Source organism: Hyperolius riggenbachi, chromosome 9 (genome assembly GCF_040937935.1).
Source record: "Hyperolius riggenbachi isolate aHypRig1 chromosome 9, aHypRig1.pri, whole genome shotgun sequence".
In the NCBI taxonomy this organism is placed as follows: Eukaryota; Metazoa; Chordata; class Amphibia; order Anura; family Hyperoliidae; genus Hyperolius; species Hyperolius riggenbachi.
Genome location: NC_090654.1, coordinates 254,052,087 through 254,075,253, shown reverse-complemented (window position 1 = coordinate 254,075,253; position 23,167 = coordinate 254,052,087). Strand labels below are relative to the sequence as shown.

Sequence of the window (23,167 nt, the reverse complement as noted above, 5' to 3'; positions counted from 1 at the left end):
ATTATTTTATTATAATAGATTGTGCCCATCAACTGAGATTATTTACAACCAATCCGGTCAGAATTTCTGATCGCTCGAACAATTTTTTTTCCAGAAACTGCACCGTTAGTGGCCACCTTTAGTGGCTTCAAATTTTGAGCGCTTTGAGTCCAACAGGAGAAAAGCACTATACAAAAGTTTGGATTATTTGGATCATTAAATTCTATGTATGTATGTACCTTATTTTCCAGCATAGAAGACTGCGTGTATAAGACGACCCCCTACATTTTCCAGTTAAAATACCGCAGTTCGGTCATTATAGACTGATGTATTTTTTCTACCAGGTTGCTTGCTCTGGCTACAAGGTTGTGCGCCTTGTGTGTGTGTGTATATATACAATATAGAGGCGTGCATTGTTTAAACAAGCACATGGAGGGGTTGAAGATTGCTGAAAGGTGGCTATGGCATATGTCAACAGTACACCTTAAAAGAGGCCTGAAGAAATGACCAGTACTATGCAATATGGGTGCACCTATACAGAGGTTCCATTGATATCCAGTTGTGCATAGCTAATAAGAATTTTAAGCATATGTGGTTATTGGATGTCTTTGTAAAATGCTATAAATTATCATTATATTAATATTCCTGTGCTCCCTATGATATTATATTTTATTTATTTTAAAGTACACCTGAGCTGAGAAGAATATGGAGGCTTCCATAGTTATTTCCTTTTCCACAATTCAAGTTGCCTGGCAGTCCTGCAGATCTTTGGCTGCAGTAGTGGCTGAATCACACACCTGAAACAAGCATGCAGCTAATCCAGTTGGATTTCAGTCAGAAACACCTGATCAGCATACTTGTTCACAGGGCCGGCCTTTGACCTGAGCGACCGGTGCGATCGCTCAGGGCGCCGGCTTCCAGGGGGCGCTCCTGTCCCCTGGCCGCATGTTTTAATATGGAGGCTGCCGCTGCGGGTCCCGGCTGGGTCCTCTCGCTCCACCCCCCCCCCCCCCCCTGGTGCCGCTGCTGGGGGTTATAGGGGGCAAACATGTCCGTGCGGCCGCCGTGATGGAGGGGGGTGCCGCAGCGGGGGGGGGGGGGGGGGGGGGGCAGCCTGACCTCTCCCTCCCTTCATCTCCGGGCCACCCTCTGTGCTCCCCCCTCCGATGCAGACTGCAGCAGAGATAACTCACCTCCCTGGTTCCGATCGCCGGCGCCTCTCACTTGCCGCTGGTCTCTTCTACATAGTCACTGATACACACTAAACTTCCTGCAGGAAGTATCTGTAACTATATAGAAGAGAGTAGACCTATACTGGGGCAAGTATACTGGCTACCTATACTGGGGGCACCTACCTGGCTAACCTATACTGGGGGGGGATCTATAGCTGGCTACCTTTACTGGGTCACCTATGCCTGGCTACCTATACTGGGGGGACGTATAGCTATATGTCAGGAATCAGGATGGACGGAGGCATGCTGAGCCTCAGGCTGCTGCAGAGAAGCGTGCAGCACATGTGCCACTCAGCCCTGTGACAATATCCGGAGTGACGACCTTCTCTCCTGCCAGAATAATGGCACCTACACTGGCACTAAGCCCCCCCCCCCCCCCCATTAGTGTATGTGTGTGGTGCGCTCACCCGCGAAGAGGATGAATGTGGGGGGGGGCACCAAAATCTGGTTACACTCAGGGCGCTGTGAAACCTAAGGCCGGCCCTGCTTGTTCAGGATCTTTAGCTAAAGCCTGGACTACAGAAACTGAATGCAATGAACAGATGGTGGAGGTAAACCATCATACTAAATGGAGGTGGTAAAATCGCCATTTTACTTCTCTGTTCCCTTTAAATGCCCTCTGGCATCTTAGTGCCTGTCCACGGCCTGGAGCGCTCTGCGCATGCCGTCACCGTGACTCCTATTGGTTTTGGCTCTGGTATACCTCAGATGTTGTCTATCTTTTGGACATAGTGGGAGAAAGTCTGCCAGTGCATGGCAGGCTTTACAGTGCACAGGTCAACCAGACCAAAAACAAAAAGAAAGGGGGGGGGGGGGGGGGAGGGGTGTAATAGGAAGCAAGAAAAACCAGGGGTGGTCAGGTTAAGAATAGTGATGGGCGAATATCTCAAACGATCATTTGTAAACCGTTCACAATCGTCAACAGGTCTGCCGCAATGAACGATCATTTGCAGTGTTCACCCATCATTAGTTAAGAGGGGATGTGGAAGTATAAAGGTGCCCCCATACACAGTACAATCCAATCAATTGGTTTTCCTGTGTATTTGTCCAAAACGGTCGACTGTGAGGAAAAAACAATTTTTTTTCTTTTCTTCCCAATAAAGATCTGATACGATGTGTTGGAACAATCAGGCTGATTGAATGTGAAATTGGATAGTGTATTGTAGGTTGGATTAAAAAAAATCCAATAGATTAAAATTGAATGCAGATTTTGATTGAAAGAATGAAAACGTAAAATAAATTGCATGCTCCTCACTTTTTTTTTTTTTTTATGTATTTTTTTTTTTTAAAGTGGACCTGAACTCATAACATCCTTTCTGCTCTAAAAGATAAGCAACAGCATCATAACCTTTACAGAAAAACATTTCTTTGTTACAGCAGGAAGTAGAAACCCTGCAATAAATCTGCAGTGTTTCTACTTCCTGCTTTCATGGAAGCAGACATATTGTTAACATTCTTACAGCTTATCTTTTTTGGCAGTCAGGTGACACAGGAGAGATCAAATTACAACTTGTGATCAGTCACAGATGAGGGGGAATTAGACAGGCTAAACTCTCTAAATACATGCAGGGTGCATTTCTCTGTTTTCCTTCTGTCCTGTGCAAGAGTTCAAGCCCCCTTTAAGCTGGATGGGTCACTCCTCTTTCCATATGGTGTTTTTTTTTTTTTTTTTTTTTTTTCTTTTTTTTTTTTTTTTTTTTTCCTTCAGCCTGATGCTTCCAGCCAGGAAGCTATTCAGTTTGAATGTTCTTGAAGCAGGAGACAGGTGGCTGTGCTCTTCTCTCCCCTGCCACTACTGTGGCGCTGCTCTGTAGGAGGATTCGCACCACAAACGTGTCCTTTTCAGGCTAAGCTGCAGCAGCAGAGCAGAGGAGTTAAGTGCAGTGGGTGGGGCCTGGCTGCAGTCAGAACAGGCCTCTGCAGCTCAGCCTCACACGAGGCACATGTGAGAGCAGACAGCTTCTGCTTGCTACAGACTTGCTGGGTGAAGTGCCAGCCAGGATTGCTACTAAGGTACAGGATAGGTACTTGCCCCGTAGAAGGGTGGTTGTTGTAAGGCAGAGGGGGCTTGGCGTTAGGCAGAGGCTGGGGGGAGGTTGGCCATAGGCGGAGACCAGGGGTGGAGGGTTGGTGTTAGAGGCCAGGAGGGAGGTTGGCGTTAGGCGGAGGCCGGGAGGGAGGTTGGCGTTAGGCGGAGGCCGGGGGAGGTTGGCGTTAGGCGGAGAACAGGGGGAGGGAGGTTGGCATGAAGCAGAGGCCGGGGGGAAAGTTAGTGTGAGGTGAAAGCTGGGGAGAAGTTTGGAGTGAGACAGAGACCAATGGGAGAGGGATGGTGTTGGGGGGGGGGGGGTAGTAAAGTTGGTGTGAGGCAGAAGCCAAGGGGGAAGGTTGGCATGAGGTGGAGGCCAGACAGGGGAGAGGTTGGCTTGAGGTGTGGGGTGGGAAGGTTGGTTAGGGGAAAGGGGACCACTAGACCACCAGGGTATATCCCCACTTCTCCTACCCAGTCCTAGGACAACACAATAGAGTAGCACATTCTTCTCTCCTGTTGTCCAATCTGGTAGGACAAGTTGACAAAGTAGCATAACTTGGTAAAACATCGTACCAGTGTCTGTTATTGGTGTTATTTTTTTTATTAATATTAAGCTCCCGGGACACACTAACGGTACTTTCTGCTCCTCTTGATCCCTGCTAGTGTGCAATGATGTCCCTCGGGATGTCGCTAGGAGTCTGCAGGGCAAGCAGACTAGTGGGTCACCTCAAGCACACTAGGTCCGCCTCAGGATTTTTCAGCTGGATAGGGAAGTGGCAGCAAGACGTGCACCAGACTGTGACAGGCAGCCTGCAGGCCCTCTATACTAAGAATCTGCTACCGCTGGAGGAGCACTACCACTTCCATGAGATCCACTCCCCGGCTCTGGAGGAGGCTGACTTCAAGAACCTGCCCACGGTGCTGCTGGTGGGCGAGTACAGCACTGGGAAGACCACCTTCATCAGGTGAGAATCATGCCAGCTGTCTCTGGAAATACCTCAGCTCCTTACTGCATGTCAGCTTCACAATACCTTTAGGCAGGGGTCACACTTGTCGGCTTTCGTGCGCGTTTTCTGCACAGAAAAACTGTTTTCAACTGAAAACTCATGTTAATCAATGAGCTAGGTCACACTTGAATGTAGATTCCGCGCGCAGAAAAAAAACTGACATCTTGCGCAATTTGTCAGTTTTCTCTATAAATTACATTAGCTGTTGTAAGGTAGAGGTCACACTTGTCTTTCAGTTTTCTGAAAAGTGTAGAGACTGAAAGACAAGTGTGACCCCTGCCCTAGGTTAGTGTTTGCAGTCCTGTACCAGCCTAAAATCCAAAATAAACTAGAAGCCTGAACTAGAACCTTGCAAACAGATGTAAGATGTGCACTATATGCCTGCCTGTCAGGATCAAGCTTAATCCTATGGAAAATGAGCATCGTACAGATGCATCGCTCTGTACTATGGGCAAAAGGGGGTGGAGACGACAGTGTAGTGCATGATTGAGCACTCCCTGGACAGGGTAAGGAAGGGAACAATGTACTTGGCTGGTGCATGAGGCCTCTTGCACACTTCATGCGATTTTTTTATGATTATTATTATTTTTAATTTATATGATCTGATTTTTGATTCAGATTAAAAGCAGCAGCATGCAGTACTTTTTTTTTTAAATGTGAATCAAAAATCAGATCGTATATAAAATCTTTATCGCATGTAGTGTACAGCTAACTTGTAAACACAGGATGCCAACCCTATGTCTGCTTCCATGAAAGCAGGAAGTAGATACTGCAGATTTATTGCAGGATTTGTATCAGCTGTAACAAATTATTTTTTTAAAGGTTGTTATGCTGTTGCTTATCTTTTAGAACAGAGAGGAAGTTCTGAGCTCAGGTCTGCTTTAAAAGGGCAGTTCTCCCCCAGAATTATTTTCCAGCCATGTGGCATGAAAAAGTAGCCGGGTGGGGAGCAATGGGAAAATGCAGGGCCGGCACTTTTCTGCGTAACTCTGCTAGGAGGAGGATGAGGAGGTGAGCCGATGACAGCCGGGTGCTCACCAAAATGCACCCAGCTAAAAGAGCCTGGGGAGAACACTGAGGGATACACCTCTGCATTCCCTGCTCTTATTAGCATGATGTCTATATGAAGAGTGCAGGTGGCAGTATACATACAGCTTCAGTATTCAGAGAAGGAGAAAAATCACATGTGTAATGCTGATTTATAAATAGACCAGTCAGAGCCAATTTCCTTACGTGTGTGAACTGAACATCATGGAGCAGAACTATTTAAAGAGGGACTCCAGTGAAAATAATGTAGTAAAAAAGTGCTTCATTTTTACAATAATTACGGTATGTATAAATTATTTAGTCAGTGTTTGCTCATTGTAAAATCTCTCCTCTCCCCGATTTACATTCCGACATTTATTACATGGTGGCATTTTTACTGTGGGCAGGTTATATAGCTGCTTCTAGCTGTTCTGGCTGTTACAGACAGCTGTAAACAGCTATTTCCTGTCTGTGAACCTTGTTACATTGTGGCAGTTTGCCCAGAGTACCGCGGTCCCAGAGCTTCTTGTGGGAGGGGTTTCAGCACAAAATCAGTCATACAGCGCCCCCTGATGGTCTGTTTGTGAAAAGCATTATATTTCTCATGTAAAAGGGGGTATCAGCTACGGATTGGGATAAAGTTCAATTCTAGGTTGGAGTTTCTCTTTAAAGTCCCCAGGACTAGAAAAAAATTATCCTAAAAGTTTTCCCTACCCCTCCTCAATGTATGAGGCTGGAAGCACACTAGTTTGAATCTCATGTCTTTTGTCGCATAGCGTAAAACAAACACAGAATTGAACCAATGGGCCGCATTGCAAATCTCCGTTCCCTTCCTTTCCATTTTAAGAAAACACATGTTTGATCTTGAAAAAACGAATAAATAACGCAAACTCAAAATCGCAGAGAATGCACACACACCTGGTATTAAATAAATTGACAAGCTAAACTGAATACATACAGGGTGCATTTCTCTGTTTTCCTTCTGTCCTGTGCCTGAGTACAGCTCCACTTTAGAGTGCTGTTGGGGATGCAGTCTGTGATGTGACATGGTGGCGTGCATACATTTGAAAATGGCACAGGATATCGGTAGTACTATATTGGTACATTTATACATATTCTGCTACATCATTCAAACAGTACAATATCGATAATGCTGTATATTCCGGTGTATAAGATGACTGGGCATATAAGATGACCTCCAACTTTTCCAGTTAAAATATACATTTTGGGATATACTAGCCCTATAAGACAACCCCTCTTGACTCTTGTGCATTTGTATACTGCACTGTATGTACTGGTACTGTATAAACAGGTACAGATACTGGTGCTGTACTGTATGTGGTACCCAGTATACAACAACCAACCAATAATGTCAAGCGATGTACCTTACCGGCGATCGGCTGGTTGTTGTATACAAAGCCTTCCCAGTGAGGTGCCCCCTTCACCTCGTCATCAGGACAGTGTTAAGTCACTTCTTTCCATGAATCCTGGTGAGTGGATTTTCTTCTATCATACTTGTACTGCACCACCCTTGCTGCTTTCATATGGTCGCCGGTGGGGATGCAGCCACGGAAGTTTTTTTTTTTAGCTCCCCCCAACGTATGCAGCAAACCGCAGATTTTCCAGTCTGGCTCAGAAGTTTCAGCACCCACCCTATAAGACGACCCCCGACTTTTGAGAAGATTTTTCTTGGTTAAAAAAATTATACGCCAGAATATACTGTATTTACTGATATTTTACTATGACCTAACTTATTCCCTACTTTCACACAGAACCCTTCCCTTGTGGTGCCTGTCATTTAATGTCCCCCTGGTGGTGCCTAAGGGCCCTTTCACACCAAAAATTGTGAAATGGAATCGTTAACGCAAAGGTATTTTGTTTTACCATTTTCACTATGTTGGCCACAGGAAAAATGTGTATATATACCCGATCCACCTGCAGTCCAGCTAATTTTTCCTTACTCGATCCATCCACACAATATAGTGATCACAACCACTTCGTTTCTTACCCCCCACACACAGAGCAATACATTTTACACCAGATTACCCCATACGCTACCATCTCTTCCCCTTGTTACAAATATACATCTACGTTTACAATCTTATAGTATACATTTGCAGCTCCCTGATATGGTCTGTCATTTTGTAGTGTGATACTCCTATAGTTTAATGCCTGAAGAAGCGGCATTTGTACCCGTGAAACGCGTCGCAGTGTTCCTTGGAGTATGTGAATGAATTATCGTTGACTTTAATCGACAGCATCGTGTCTGTTTTAGGTCGGTTGGCCCACCACCTAGATATTTTAAACCTTTTAGTATCTTTTATCCTACTGGCGCCTCTGTACTTCGATTTTATCTATGTCAAGAGGGCATATTACTGTTAATTTTGAAAATATGGGTTTGTAATTAGTGATGGTAAAAAACTGCAAAACTGAAAAAAATGCACCTTTTTATTTCCTAATAAAATATTGGTGCCGTACATTGTACTAGGGAAATATTGAAAACGTTGCAATAACTGGGACAAGTGGGTAAATACAATGTGTGGGTTTTAATTACGGTAGCATGTATTATATTAAAACTATAATGGCCGAAAAACTGAGATTTTTTTTTTTTCCACTTTTTTTTAATTTATTTTTTTATTTTATTTTTTTTCCAATTAAAATCCATTTGGAATAAAATAATTCTTAGCAAAATGTACCACCCAAAGAAAGCCTAACTGGTGGAAAAAAATAAAATAAGATATAGATCATTTCATTGTGATAAGCGGTGATAAAGTTATTGGCAAATGAATGGGAGGTGAAAATTGCTTGGATGCATAAGGTGAAAAAAAGCTTAAAGGGGAACTTTAGCCTAAACAAACATACTGTCATTAAGTTACATTACTTATGTTAATTAGAATAGATAGGTAATATAATCTCTTACCCACCCCGTTTTAAAAGAACAGGCAAATGTTTGTGATTCATGGGGGCTGCCATCTTTGTCATGGGGGCAGCCATCTTTTTGGTTGAAAGGAGGTGACAGGGAGCAGGAGACACAGTTCCAACTGTCCTGTGTCCTGATCACCCCTCCCAGCTGGACACGCTAGGCTTCAAATGTAAAATTCAAAATGTCAAAAAAAAAAATTGCACCAAAACAGCAGAATGAGAACCACAACATTAGAAATCCCATCATGCTTTGCACAGCATTAGGGGAAAAATGCCCGGGCAGTTTTTTTCTGTGCAGCTAAAAATGAGGCTTGTATAAGAGAAAAAAAATTCTGATGCTGTGAAACAGTTAGAGAAACACCAGGCCTTTCCAGTGCTGCTGAGTCAATTTTTAGTCTGGAGGTTTACTTTAAGGTTAGGCACCTCTCCACAGTTTTGTTGTGATAAGTAATAAAGTTATTGGTAAATGAATGAAAGGAGAAAATGGTTCTGGTACCCCTCAGTAGTGAAGTGGTTAAAAGGAAATAAATATGGCAGCCTCCATATCACTCACCTTGAGTTCCCTTTAACCTCCTCCCTGATGGTGCCTATCCCTTAAGCCCCCCTCCCCAGTGGGCAGCAAACCTTAACCCCCCACCCTTCTCCCACACTTTATCTTAACCCCCCTCCCCGCACTCTTAAACACATCCTGTTTAACCACTTAAGCCCAACTGGACGAACATTCTCGTCCAGTTGGGCTGCGCGCACTCCTGCGGGGTCTCCCGTGCGTGCTCCCACCGCCGGCAGTTAGCCCAGCGATCGATGAAAGGGATTATAGATTTTTGACTGATAGTGATGGACGCAAATTGAAAAAATGCACCTTTATTTCCAAATAAAATATCGGTGCCATACATTGTGATAGGGACATAATTTAAATGGTGTAATAAGCGGGACAAATGGGCAAATCAAATACATGGGTCTGTCTTATGGTAGCATGTATTAATTTTAAACTATAATGGGCAAAAGCTGAGAAATAATTTTTTTCCATTTCTTAATATTCCTGTTAAAATGGATTTAGAATAAATTAATTCTTAGCAAAATGTATCACCCAAAGAATGCCAAATTGGTGGCAGAAAAAACAAGATATAGATCAATTAATTGTGATAAGTAGTGATAAAGTTATTGGCAAATGAATGGGAGGTGAAAGTTTGCTCAGATGCAAAAAATAAACAACCCTGTGGGCTTAAGTGGTTAAAACTGTGCACGCTATAATAGCAGGCACAGGGGACCGCCCGCTGTGCGATCTGCGGCTACAAATAGCTGGCGCAGGCACCCGCTGTTTGTAGCTGCAGTTCAAAGAGCAGGCGCACTTTTAAACAGGGCGCTGCCTGTGCCCTTTTCGACTGCTCGTGGTGCAATTTATAGGAAATTCACTGTACAGCTGATTATCCCGGCAGTTCACTCCCAGTTCACTATACCTGCAGTAAATGCACCAGACTATTCTTATTCACGGAGTTCTCTAGAGGTACATCGGGTTTTATGAAGGGATTCTTGGCCTCACCATAGTTATTATTGTAACGGCTTGTCTTGTAATGACCACATTCCTGTGCCGGACTTAATGCATCCTTTCAATTTGAGTAATCAAGTAATGTGATAAATCACGTAATCACACGGTTACATGTACCGTTTTTATAGTGATCTCCTTTATATGGCACTGACATATTGCTCAGAGTTTCACAGGGAACACATAAACATTTACTGTCCTCCAAATGGGCTGCCAATCTACAGGTGCCCATACACTGTTCCCTTGCAGATTTGATCACTGTAATCAGACCTGCCGAAGATTGTTTTCCCAGCATGCCGCTCTGTCGTAATTTTATAACAACACTTCTATAGCGCTTTTCTCCCATAGGACGCAAAGCGCTTAGGCTCTCTCAGATTCAGTAGTTGGTAGTAGGATGACGTATTAACGCAACAAAAGTTACAGTATATTTCTGCAAATGCCGAACTGAACAGGTGTGTTTTCAGTCTGCATTTAAACACGTCCAGAGATGGAGCTGTCCTGATCTGCTGAGGTAAGGAGTTCCACAGTGTAGGAGCAGCATGACAGAAGGCTCTGTGACCAAAAGTTTTCAAGTGGACTCTGGGTATGACTAGATTATTAGAACCTATGGATCTGGGATTGCAGCTGCAACATTTCTTCCATGTATCCAGGGCCTAGATTATGAAGTGACTTAAATGTCAGTAGGCCGATTTTTTTTAATAGGATCCTCCATTCTATAGGCAGCCAGTGAAGGGAGTGCAGGACTGGCGTTATGTGGCAGTGACGGGGGTTCGTTTGATTTTGATTTCTAGCAAAAATTGACTTACATTACTGATGGGACCAAGTGACGTGTCAGGAGAGGTGACGTTTGCACAATTTTGTTTCCTCTGCCGCAAACAACGATTGCAGATTCGGCCAGATATATCGGGGAATTGTTCATCGGCTTTGATCCCCAATCTATCTGGGTTGTGGGTATTCCGCTTCAGATGTTGGAGAGGGATCTTTTGGGCATGTCGGGAGGAAGTCTGCCAGTGTATGACAGGCTTAAAAGACCACTGTAGTGAGAGGTATATGGAGCCTGCCATGTTTATTTCTTTTTAATACCAGTTGCCTTGCAGCCCTGCTGACCCTCTTCCTCTAATACTTTTAGCCATAGACCCTGAACAAGCATGCAGCAGATCAGGCGTTTCTGACATTGTCAGATCTGACATGCTTGTTTCTGGTGTTATTCAGACACTACTGCAGCCCAACAGACCAGTAGGGCTGCCAGGCAACTGGTATTGTAACCTTTTGGGGACTGCCTATATGAGATCCTATGCTGCACTGTTCTAGCCTGATGCCGTTTCCACTCCAGATGCGATCGTGCACCCCCGAAGAAGGGAGATTAAGCTGTCATATGACAGCTGACATCTCCCCTCAGTGATCAGAAGCCATCGCGTATGGCTTCTGATCATGTGATTACTACGATCGCCGGCGGATTATAGTGATCACTGTGACAGCTGCAGCAGTAGGGGGTGGGAAGAAGAGGATCCACTCACCTCCCTGACATTCCCACGACTATCGGCGCTCCGCTCTGGCCGGTATCCCCGCTCGCTCTGACGTCAGTGCCGGGTCCCTGCTTGATGACGTCAGAGTACAGTAACCTCTTGTCCCCTGTGTGTTTGGTAGGCAGGCATAAATGGCTCACTGGTGAGTGTGTAACATCAGGACACCTACCTGCAGTGCAGACCTGTGTATTGGTGTGGAGATGGTGCCAGTCATGTCAGTTTACTAAAGTAGTAGTTGTATTGTAATCAAATTAAGCTGATCTGTGGCTAGGGGTATTTAGGGCCAGTCAGGGAAGGGTTAAACCATCAGCTTCTTATTGCTGGCTGTGTTGTCATTGCCAAACTTTCTTTTCATTTTGACTCAGTGGCAGGCAATTTTATTTTCTCATTATTATTAATTTTTTTTGGGGGGGGGGGAGGGGCCCATTTCCACTAAAATGCCTAAAAGCACGAGGTAAAATGCGTTTCCATTTTTGCATGTTTTTCCCCTACATTGGGCAGTATCCATATCTGGGTATTTTTCCAAAATAGCATGCAAAAAAACGCACATATAAAAAACGCATTTTCCAATAAAATAAAATATTTGTGACATTGCGTTCCACCTGGCTAATTTTGGTGAGCTTCCGGCTGGTGGGTGCATCACTGTAGAATGTTTGTATACTGAGTTTCACATCCAATACAAATAATGCTTTGTCTGCTTTGGGGGCAAAATTATTAACCTCCTTGCCGGTCTAATTCCCCCGGCAAGGAGGCAGCGCAGCACTTTTTTTTTTTTTTTTCTTTTTTTTTTTTTAATCATGTAGCGAGCCCAGGGCTCGCTACATGATAGCCGCTGAGCAGCTCAGAACAGGATTTCCTGCTGGGCTTCCCCGGTCGCCATGGCGACGGGGCGGGATGATGTCACTGACGTCATAAGGAATCCCGATCCACCCCTCAGCGCTGCCTGGCCCTGATCGGCCAGGCTGCGCAGAGGTCGGGGGGGGAGGCGGATCGGTGCTAGCTGCTTGTAACAAAAAAAAATTATGCAAATCGGCCCAGTGGGGCCTGAGAAATACTCCTGCGCAGGTTACCCCGAGCTGAGCTCGGGATAACCGGCAAGGAGGTTAATTGCTTAACTGCCTAGGCTAAACATCATAGTGGGGGGTGCATACCAATATACAGCCGTGTATACCAGTGCTTTCCCCAAGCTCTTTTAGCTGGGTGCTCCACCTGGCTAATTTTGGTGAGCACCCGGCTGTCATTGGCTCACCTCCTCATCTTCCACCTATGCTGTAAGCAGAGTTGCACTTTTTCAGTCTCCCCAGAATTTTTTTCCTAGCCTGGTGAAACACTGCTTGAAACGCAAATGCATCTGGAAAATTGCTGCATGCTGTTGTGGTGTTTTTTTTTTTGTTTGTTTTTACACAAGCAAAATTTGCATAAAATGTAAACTACCCCATATACTTTCATGTACCATACATTCTAATATGAATTTGTATGTGTGAAAAATGTGCAAAAACCCATGTAGTGCTAACAGGCCTTTAGAAAAGACTTTTAGGTAAAACTGCCTACGCCACCCTGAAAGACCTGGCTTCTTCGTTCGCTCTTTTGGCACAATGGGGTAATTTTGCGTATCGGGGTTAGCTTGTCCTTTCCTCCCATCTTGCAAGTGACTTTTGGTTCCTTAGGATGAATGGATTCTGATCTTGTGAAATCTTATGGCAGGGACAAGAATATGGAATATGGACATCAGGAGCTCAGGCCAACACAAGAGCCACCAGATTTTTATTTATTTATTTTTCTATTTTTTTATTTTTAAGGAGCCTACGGCATTGGACAAAAAAACACCTGAAAAGTCAGGTTTGTAAGGATCCCTGGCTACCTGACTCCCGGGATTTGCTCATCTCTGCCTTGGGTTGTTGAGGCGACCGGTTTCTAGAACCTGGAGCCAGTGCCTAGCAATAGATATGGTGTCGCTCCTGAAAAACACTGTCAGCCTTCAGTCCTCTGGAGTCTGCTTGTAGAATCCCTTCAGATATGTTTCATGTCACAGGTGTGTTAGAGCAGCAGGGCTTATATGACAAATCGTTTGCATGTAAATCTGGTCCCTCCCTCTAGTGTCTCTGACCACAATTACAAGTTTTATGCTTCTGTAGCTTCTTGCCAAATGACAGTTGGTCGCTAAAGACAAGTGATGAAAAATCTCCAAATCTTCCAGCAGGGTCCTAAAGCAATAAAAAAAAGTTATCCTTTTCCCCCGTTAAATTTAAAACTTAATCTCTGCAGAGGTGACTTTGAGCCTCTGACGCAGCTGGGTGAAACGGATGTTAGGCCGTCCCTTTACTTGTTTGTACTTAATGTACCGGATGGAATAAATTCATGGAACATTCACACTGGTGCCCGGTGCTTTTTTTTTTTTCTTCAATTTCCAAATTCTCAAATCCGTCATGTTGATTTGTGTAAAGTGCAAATGAATAAAGCTACGTTGACTCGCTAACCGGCATCCTCTGACACATTCCTTAACTGCACATTGCTGTGCCTGGCAGATAAAACGGATCTGATAGCATTGTTCTCCCCTCACACCCCGCCCACTTTCAGCCTCACTATTGTGCACCACGCTATCAGCCCTCCTCCCTACTACATAGGAAATGACATGTCTGCACCGTCGTCCGAGGGATTGAGTCTTGATCTCTGGTGTGGCGACAATCCTTGTATGTGTGTATGAGGCTTTGCTATTCCCTTAATATGGCACGTCAATTGATCCCTGCTGAGTGGGAAACCACTGATTTCTCCCACACTGCACACATAAACATTGTACTTACATACAAGGACCGTCGCCAGGGAGGGATTGGGACTCAATCGCTTGGGGACAGTGCAGGGCTGAGGCTGTACAGACTGGTTGCTGGCCTGCAGGGGAAAGAAGGGCAAATGGTCTGGTGCATGAAGGAGCAGCAGAGAGCGGGCGGTGTGAGTGGAGACCACATTGCCTTTTGCCCAAGTGGATATGCCAAGTGACCCATTTATCACCATGCCAAGGGGAATAGGGGACTGCTATAGACACGCTAGATTCTTACCAGTGGGCAGAGAGGATAGTGATGTCCAGAGAGTATTGCATAACAATGTCATCACAAATTGGGAGATTTAGCAGTTGCTAATCACGCCTATAAAGGTACATGCACACATCGGATTTTCGCAAACGACCCGTCGTTTGGACTTTTGAACGTCCGGTCGTTTGGTCGTCAAATCGGGCGTGTGTACAGCCTGTCGTTCAGCTGATACGACTGGACTTGTCTTATCAGCCGAACGACAGGCCGTACAAACGCCCGATTTGACGTTCAAACGACGGGTCTTTTGCGAAAATCCGACGTGTGTACGAGCCTTAAAGTGAATGGGGACCGCATTTAAAAAAAATGAGACAGATACTTACCCAAGGAGAGGTAATGCTCTGGGTCCTATAGAGCCTTCCGGGTCCTCTGCTGGTCCCCTCGTTCCAGTGCTGGCTCGCCCGGTAGCAGTATTTGACTAAATTAGTAAAATACTGCTTTACCCGGCTGAAGGAGGCTTCAGAAGTCTTCAGGGAGCCCGAGTGCTCCTGAAGAAGGGCAGCCCTGTACTCCACCTGCACAAGCACGCTCTCTTGCACGCTCACGCCTGTGCAGTATGGAGCCGCACGTCTTCGGGAGGACACGGCTTCCGAAGACTTCCAGATACCCTTTCGGTGGGGGATTGAAATGGGGGGGGGGGGGGGAGCCAGCACAGGATAAAGGGCACCGAGAGAGGAGACGGAAGGCTCTATACGACCCAGAGCCTTCCCTCTTCTTAGGTAAGTATTTGCTTCATTTTTTTTTTTAAATGCAGTTCCCATTCACTTTAAGGCCCTGTGCACACTCCAGTTTCTCTCTGCTTTTTCTGCACAGGAAAACAGAACTAATGTTAATCAGTGCACTAGTTTAAACTTGAATACATTTTCACATGCAGGAAAACAATTGACAGCAATGCAGCACTGTCAGACAACTCGTGCAGAAAACTGATAGACTAGTGTGGATCCAGCCTAATTATCATGGTGTGGGTGAGTATTGAGGGCAAGGCAGAAGTGACCCACGGCCTTGTAGCCTCAAGGCTTCCTGCTTATTGCTGACATGTACAAATGGGCATGCTCCAATAGGAGGGTCCCAGGAGAGCAGTAAATGGTGGACAGAAGTGGAAGAAGACAGGCCTTATAGTGCATGCAGGCATTAAACCTTCAGTGGCTGAAATGATTACGTTGTTATGGTTTTACCCAACAGTCTGTCATCCTTCAAAAACCAGGCTAGTTGTAATCTGCCATGACAGCTTTTTTTTTCGTTGGGCCTGTATGCAGAAGACAAGATTTCTACTTTGCGCCTCCCCCAATAGTAAAGAGAAACTGTGACCAAGGATTGAACTTCATCCCAATCAGTAGCTGATACCCTCTTTCCCATGAGATATCGTTACCCTTTCCTGAATAGATCAAGGGGCTCTGCATGGCTCATATTGTGGAGAAGTAGGGTACCCTTTAATATCTTCACAGAAAGGGAACTTGGACATGCATATAAACACTAACTGCATAAAATGTGTTCCTGATAAATATTCTCACCCTTTTTAAGGCTAATTTTACCTTGGGTGTGTCTATTTTGGGTAATTTTGTCATATCTATTTGGAAAAAAACTTCCTGTTGGCTATTCTTAGATATCGCTTTATCTCTCGGAGCGAGTTATTTCACTTTGTATACCAAACCAGTAGAAATAATGACCCTTGGTTGGGTTATGGAGCTGTTCCTTAGACGGGCTGTTTTGGTCTCTTGAACTTCCATGTTTCTTCCAGGAAGGAATAAGTATTGTATTTGCTTGACAGATGCAAGGGCTGAGTTTAGATAAATGGAACATAGAACAGTGATGGGGCAGAGGAAGGTGAAGCCTGCGTTCCACAGTTCAGTCCCAGGACCTGCTAGTTCATGTGATTTTGACCTCTCTTAGCACTGAAAAGGGACTGCTAACTAAGCAGATTTAAACCTAAACCTCTCCCTAAAGTGTTTCAATTGCACATTTCTGTAGAACAGCTGGTGAGTCACAGTTTTCACTTTGGTTTCTGGTCAGTCCTGTGTTGTAAAAAGCAGAAGTGGTTAGTACATGGGAATGTCCACAAAACTTGCATCGTTTCCGATAAAAAGAGAATTAAAAGAAAGAATGGAAAACAATAAAGTGTTGGCACACTCATTCATGCTGAGTAAACCATGGCAAAGACCAATGGTGCCCTGTATTGTAGGGGTGCAATATGGCACACTTCTTATTAAAGTGGACCTGAACTCTTGCACAGGAGAGAAGGAAACCTAGAGAAATGCACCCTGTATGTATTTAGAGAGTTTAGCCTGTCTAATTCCCCCTCATCTGTGACCAATCACAAGTGTACTTTGATCTCTGTTGTGTCAGCTCAGGAATTTCGGCAGAGCAGCAAATTTGTAAACACAGGATGATAACCCTGTGCCTGCTTCCATGAAAGCAGCAAGTAGACACACTGCAGACTTATTGCAGGATTGTTGCACAAAAATGTTTTTCTTTAACGGTTAATATGCTGTTGCTTATCTTTTAGAGCAAAGTGGTCCAGCGATGAGCAGCTGTGGACCGCTCCGTGCGGCATCCCCACTTGTACTGCCGCTCAGTTCCGGATCGCGGCTTGGTGATGTCATCAAGCCGGGACCCGACACTGACGTCAGAGTGTCCGCCAGAGCGTAGGGGAGCACCGATCGCTGTAGGAACGGCAGGGAGGTGAGTGGATCCTCTTCTTCCCGCCCCCCCCCCCCCCCCCCCCCCTACTGCTGCATCACTAAACCGTGACCACTACGATCCGCCGGCAATCATAGTGATCAGAAGCCATACGCAATGGCTTCTGATCGTTGAGGGGAGATATCAGCTGTCATACAACAGCTTAATCTCCCCTCTCGGGTGCGCACGATCATGTCGGGAGCAGAAATGGCAGGTGGCGCAAATCCTACGTTGCATCAGGCTAGAATAGCCACAAGTAGGATCTACATTACGTGGTTCCTAAAAGGTTAAATTCTGTCTCAGGCAGTCAGCAGGGCACAGCATGGTATATTCCAGATATTTCAATGCTCCAGTGTCCTCTGCAGTGCAGTCCATGGCTGATACTATACCACTAGCTGGAGTGTATATGTGGAGGGGATCACAGAGTGTTGTGGCACATAGGACAGTGATAGCCCTGGAGTCCTTGCTTCTGTAGCAGCTGACTTCCTCTGTAACTGTAACAGATGTCACTAGTGCAGTGGAGTGTAGTTGCAGTGGCGACAGTACACACTGGATCTTGGCAAATGCACCTGTGTTGCTCTCACTTCCCTGCTAATCATTCATCTGCTGCTACAGAAGTGTAGCGATACTAGCAGCTGCCAATGCCTACCCATATGTAAACGTACTGTGCCAGTCCTACACAAATCTGTATGTTTAGATCTGAAAACTGCCTACACAAAAAACAATGTGATGAGGAATAACCTTAAAATTATATGTTCTGAGATTTACTACTTTTAAATGCAAATCAATGTATTCTCTTACTTCCACTTGCCTCCATGACAGGTCCACCAGGAGATAGCCCCGCCCATCCCTGGGACAGGAAGGTCAGACAAGTTTAAATAGCCACCTTCTACCACCTAACTGCAGTGTTCTTCCTGTCCCTAGGAAGGACAGACGCTACAAATTTGTAAAGCGGGCACATGGTCTTCCTATGATACATTCATAAAGCATTATCATTCGGATGTACCAAGTAATCGGGACTTGGGTTTTGGTCGTAAAATACTGTCTACGGTTGTCCCACCCTGAGGGAGGTAATATTTTATATCTCCTGGTGGACCTGACGTGGAGGCAAGTGAAAGTCAATAATTACTCTTACCGGTAATTGGATTTCCACGTAGCCTCCACGACAGGTGGGACAACCCACCCACAACTCAAACGTCTTCTACCCTTACTTGATGATAGTCAAAGCATTGCAGGTAGGTGGTAGGAGGTGGCTATTTAAACTTGTTTGTGCTTCCTGTCCCAGGGATGGACGGGGCTATCTCTTGGTGGACCGGTCATGGAGGCTACGTGGAAATTCAATTGCCGATAAGAGTAATTATTGGCTTTTATCTACCCTCTGATTCATTTGCCTGTTTCACCTCCAGATATCATCAAAATATTATCACTTCTGCTCCACTGTCGGACTTGGCCCCATAGTGGAACATCTCCCCAAATCCTGATGGCTATGTCTGGCCAGGAGAATTCAGGCTGCCACTGGCGGTACTGCTGTCAGATCAAATCCGACCCCACGTCAGGGTCTTATGATCAAACTGTCTAAGTCTGCCACTTTACTCTCCTTTGGCCTCACAGTGCGCCATGTAACCTATTACATCAGGGCGCTTGCATTGTGTGGCGGCTCTAGAGCACGTGTGGCCCAACCCCTCCCACTTTCTGAGTTACAGGTCACCTCCTCACCCCACTGACTCCCCCATGCAGCAAGCAGGGAGTTTTCTATGGAATACTAATACTTCATTCTCTCTCTTTCTCTTCCTCTTTTATCAGATATTTATTGGAACAAGATTTTCCAGGAATGCGAATTGGACCAGAGCCCACGACGGACTCGTTTATTGCTGTCATGTATGGCGAGAAGGAAGGAAGCATCCCAGGAAATGCGCTGGTGGTGGATCCCAAGAAGCCCTTCCGCAAGCTAAATAGCTTTGGAAACGCCTTTCTGAACAGGTGTGGCAGCACTGGAGCTCCTGTAAAGAGAGACAGGCAGTAGTGATGGTGAAAGAGCTGCCGATAATTGTATCCTACATGCAAATGTTATGCAGATTTATACAGCTTGGAATTGGGCCAATCCAAATGGGCAGGAAGTGCATTTGATTGGCCCATTTCCAAGCTACACACACATTCCATTTGCATGCAAGGTAGAATTTTCAGCACCACCTTGACCATCTCTAATTAAATTAGTTGCTGAACCTATTGAAAATTAATTCATAAAATATGATCTATAGAGCCCTGCTTAAAAATTGGGTTAACTGTTTTAGGTCTTCTCATAGAAACACATACTTTTTTTTTTTTATTACTTAACCACTTCAGGACTCAGCCTTTACCCCCCCCCCCCCCCCCTTAAGGACCAGCACTGATTTCTAAGATCTGTGCTGGGTGGGCTCTACAGCCCCCAGCACAGATCAAATAACAGGCAGAGCGACCAGATCGCCCCCTTTTTTCCCCACTAGCGGGATGATGTGCTGGGGGGGGGGTCTGATCGCTCCTGCCTGCGTGTGGCTGGCGGGGGGGCACCTCAAAGCCCCCTCCACCGCAGGATTCCCCCTCTCCCTCTTCACCCTCCCTGCCCCGGAGATCGGAGGCTGCACAGGAACGGCGCTGTCCTGTGCAGCCTCTCACAGGCTCCTGCCTGTCATGTGACAACGATCCCCGGCCGCTGATTGGCCGGGGATCGCTGATCTAGTACAACGCTGCTACTGTTAGCAGCGTTGTAAAAATGTAAACAAAGCTGATTATTTCCGCTTGTGTTTACATTTCGCCTGCGAGCTGCGATCGGTAGCCCGCAGGCTATTCACGGAGCCCCCCGCCGTAATTTGACAGGAAGCAGCCGCTCGCTCAAGCGGCTGTTTCCTGATTAATTAGCCTGCAACCGGCAACGCAGATGTGCGTCGCTGGTCCTGCAGCTACCACTGTGCCGACGCACGTTATGAGTGCGCGGCCGGCAAGTGGTTAAAGCCCGAGGTGGGCTCATAAAATAAAAAAAAATAAAAAAAAAAATGATGCTACCTGATCCAAGGGGCTGGGCGGATCAGGTAGCCACCAAAACCGCCACTCCTTGTCACTCGTGTGGGCCGCACTGGCCCAATTTTACTTCCGTGACCCCTCGAAGGAGAGATCAGTTCTCTCTCCCAGCGTGCAGAGAGGCGGTGGAGCAACAGGGGGCGTGGCCGAGTAGTGAGCTGCCCAACGGCAGCTCCGGAAAGCCTGCAGGAACACCGCTAGCGGGCGTTTTAAACAGGGAATTCCTTTCCTCTATTTCCCCTCCGAGATGGCGACAAATATTGTGGCTAATCTCTGGGGGCTAGAGAGCAGCTGTGTGGGGACACAGAGGCATGTCATGAGGCAGTGAACATGCCTGTGTCCCATCTGCCCACCCCCCCCTCCCGCCATTGTGTATTTAAAAGTGAACCTCCAGACTAAAAATCGACTCAGCAGCACTGAAAAGGCCTGGTGTTTCTTCAACAGTTTCACAGCATCAGAACTTGGTTTCTCTTATACAAACCTCATTTTTAGCTGCACAGAAGAAAACTGCCCAGGCAGTTTTCCCCTTATGCTGTACAAAGCATGATGGGATTTCTGATGTTCTCGTTCTGCTGTTTTGGGGCAATGTGTTTTTTTTTTTTTTTTTTTTTTTTTACATTTTGAATTTGACATTTGAAGCCTAGTGTGTGCAGCTGGGAGGGGTTATCAGGACACAGGACAGTTGGAACTGTGTCTCATGCTCCCTGTCATCTCCTTTCAACCAAAAAGATGGCTGCCCCCATGACAAAGATGGCAGCCCCCATGAATCACAAACATTTGCCTGTTCTTTTAAAACAGGGTGGGTAAAAGATTATATTACCTATCTATTCTAATTAACATAACTAATGTAACTTAATGACAGTATGTTTGTTTAGGCTGAAGTTCCCCTTTAAATTGTAACCAAATAATAATAAAAAAAAAAAACAGCCCAGCATATACAATACTATTCATTGAACTTAACTGTTCACTTCTTTGGGTAAAATTTTTTTTAACCTCCCTGGCGTTCTATTAAAATCACCAGGGAGGCTGCGGGAGGGTTTTTTTTAAATTAAAAAAAAACTATTTCATGCAGCCAACTGAAAGTTGGCTGCATGAAAGCCCACTAGAGGGCGCTCCGGAAGCGTACTTTCGATCGCCTCCGGCAATCGAAAGTAACAAGATAGGCCGCAATGAGCGGCCTATCTTGTTTCGCTTTCCTCGTCGCCATGGCGACGAGCGGAGTGACGTCATGGACGTCAGTCGACGTCCTGACGTCAGAGCCGCCCGATCCAGCCCCTAGCGCCGGCCGGAACTGTTTGTTCCGGCTGCACTGGGCTCGGGCGGCTGGGGGGACCCTCTTTCGCCGCTGCACGCGGCGGATCGCCGCGGAGCGGCGGCGATCGGGCAGCACACGCGGCTGGCAAAGTGCCGGCTGCGTGTGCTGCTTTTTTCAGATTGAAAATCGGCCCAGCAGGGCCTGAGCGGCGACCTCCGGCGGCATACCCCGAGCTCAGCTCGGGATTACCGCCAAGGGGGTTAAAAGTGTCAAATTAGGGAAAAAAACTTTAATACAATGAACGGTGAGTTCATAGTATTAAAAAAAAGTTTTTTTCCCTAATTTGACACTTTTTTAAAATTTTACCCAGTGAAGTGAACAGTTAAGTTCAATGAATAGTTAAGTTGAAGGGGTGATGTGAAACAGCAGGATGAGCACACTGAAAGACAATCGCCAAACTCACTAGCAGGTCTTTCAGCAATTTTCAAACACTATAAAGTGTTAATATGCACGAAATTTCCACTTTAAAGGGTTATACCAGTTACAAGTTGGGGAAGGTTGTCCAGTCCATTCAAGGTTCAAGAGCATTATGAAATATAGAGAAAGTGGTTAAAAAGGAGGATGGAGAGAAGTTCTAGTTCAGGAGCCCAAGAAAACAGTATCCTTCTCATCACTGATCACAAGAGGCGTCTGTAAGTAGAATCAGCAGCCAGCTAATATTGGAGGAGCTGCTGACGCTCAGCTGTGCTGCTCGTTTCCTTAAAGCTGCTCTTTGTTTTTGAGGCTGGAGTTTCTTCACGCTGACCGAATATAAGATTACACACACAGTTACATACTTAAGCAGGCTGAAAATGACTTGTCTGTTGGATTACTGTAGGTCTTTCAGACTTCAGCAGTTGTAGAACAAAGGTGGAAGGCAAAGGAATAATAAATGGGGTGGGGTTCCCCCCATCAATGACTTTTATAGTAGAAATCTTGACATTCTGCTGTTTAATTATTCAAGAAATAGCAGCAAATACAATACCGAAAAGTCCTGGTTATCCAGAACTCAATTCACCAGCAGTCTCAATCAACCAGCAAAAATCGCCGGTTGTACTCTGTGGTGAAGGCCAACTTCTAAGGCTGTTTGGGGGCTCTGCTGTGCTTAAAGTGTACCAGAGCTGGTATACATAACGTTTTATACATATCTGGGGCTTCCTCCAGCCCCATACGCACGGATCGCTCCCACGCCGCCGTCCTCAGTCTTCCCGCAGCTCCGATACCAGCTCCCCGGGCTTCCGTCAGTCGGAGCCAGTCTGACGTAAGTGAAGTGCACAGTTTTCGTATCTCTCCAGCAGCCGCTGGAGATATACGCAGAGGGCGCACTTCTCCTGCGCAGACTGGCCCGACTGACGGAAGTGCGAGGACCCGGTATCGTAGCTCCGGGAAGACTGAGGACGGCGGCATGGGATCGATCCGTGCCTATGGGGCTGGAGGAAGTATTTACTGTGATTTAGCATTTAACGTGTACCTAAGACGAGAAGGGTTAAAAAAAATTATACCTATCTGGGGATTCCTCCTGCTCCCTTTAGGCTGATCGGTCTTCCTAGGCCACCTGGTTTCTCCGCTAGGAAGCCCGGTATTTCCGGCAGTAAGGTCCAGTCGGCGCAGGCACAGTCTGGCCACACGCTCCCCCCTTGTACTCCCACGGCCGGGAACGTTCTGCGCCTGTGCAGGATGTACAATACGGTCCGATTCACGGAGTTAACTGGGCTTCTAGCTGAAGATCCTGGAGGACGGTGAGGGACAGATCAGCCTGAAGGGGTCTGGAGGTATATATAGTTTTAATTTAA

General features: G+C 45.9%; 1 protein-coding gene across 2 annotated transcripts in view; it reads left to right on the top strand.

The window, feature by feature from the left end:
- The window catches only part of EHD4 (EH domain containing 4), a 100,274-nt gene that overhangs the window by 7,008 nt on the left and 70,099 nt on the right, over window positions 1-23,167 (top strand). Inside the window, exons 1-2 of one of the 2 annotated variants that reach the window (XM_068254314.1) lie at window positions 3,915-4,208; window positions 18,830-19,006. In XM_068254314.1, the coding sequence (XP_068110415.1) occupies window positions 3,916-4,208; window positions 18,830-19,006 (470 nt within the window). In that variant the 5' untranslated portion in view covers window position 3,915. Of the gene's footprint in view, window positions 1-3,914; window positions 4,209-18,829; window positions 19,007-23,167 lie in introns of those variants that run through there. The other variant, XM_068254315.1, reaches the window with a different exon arrangement.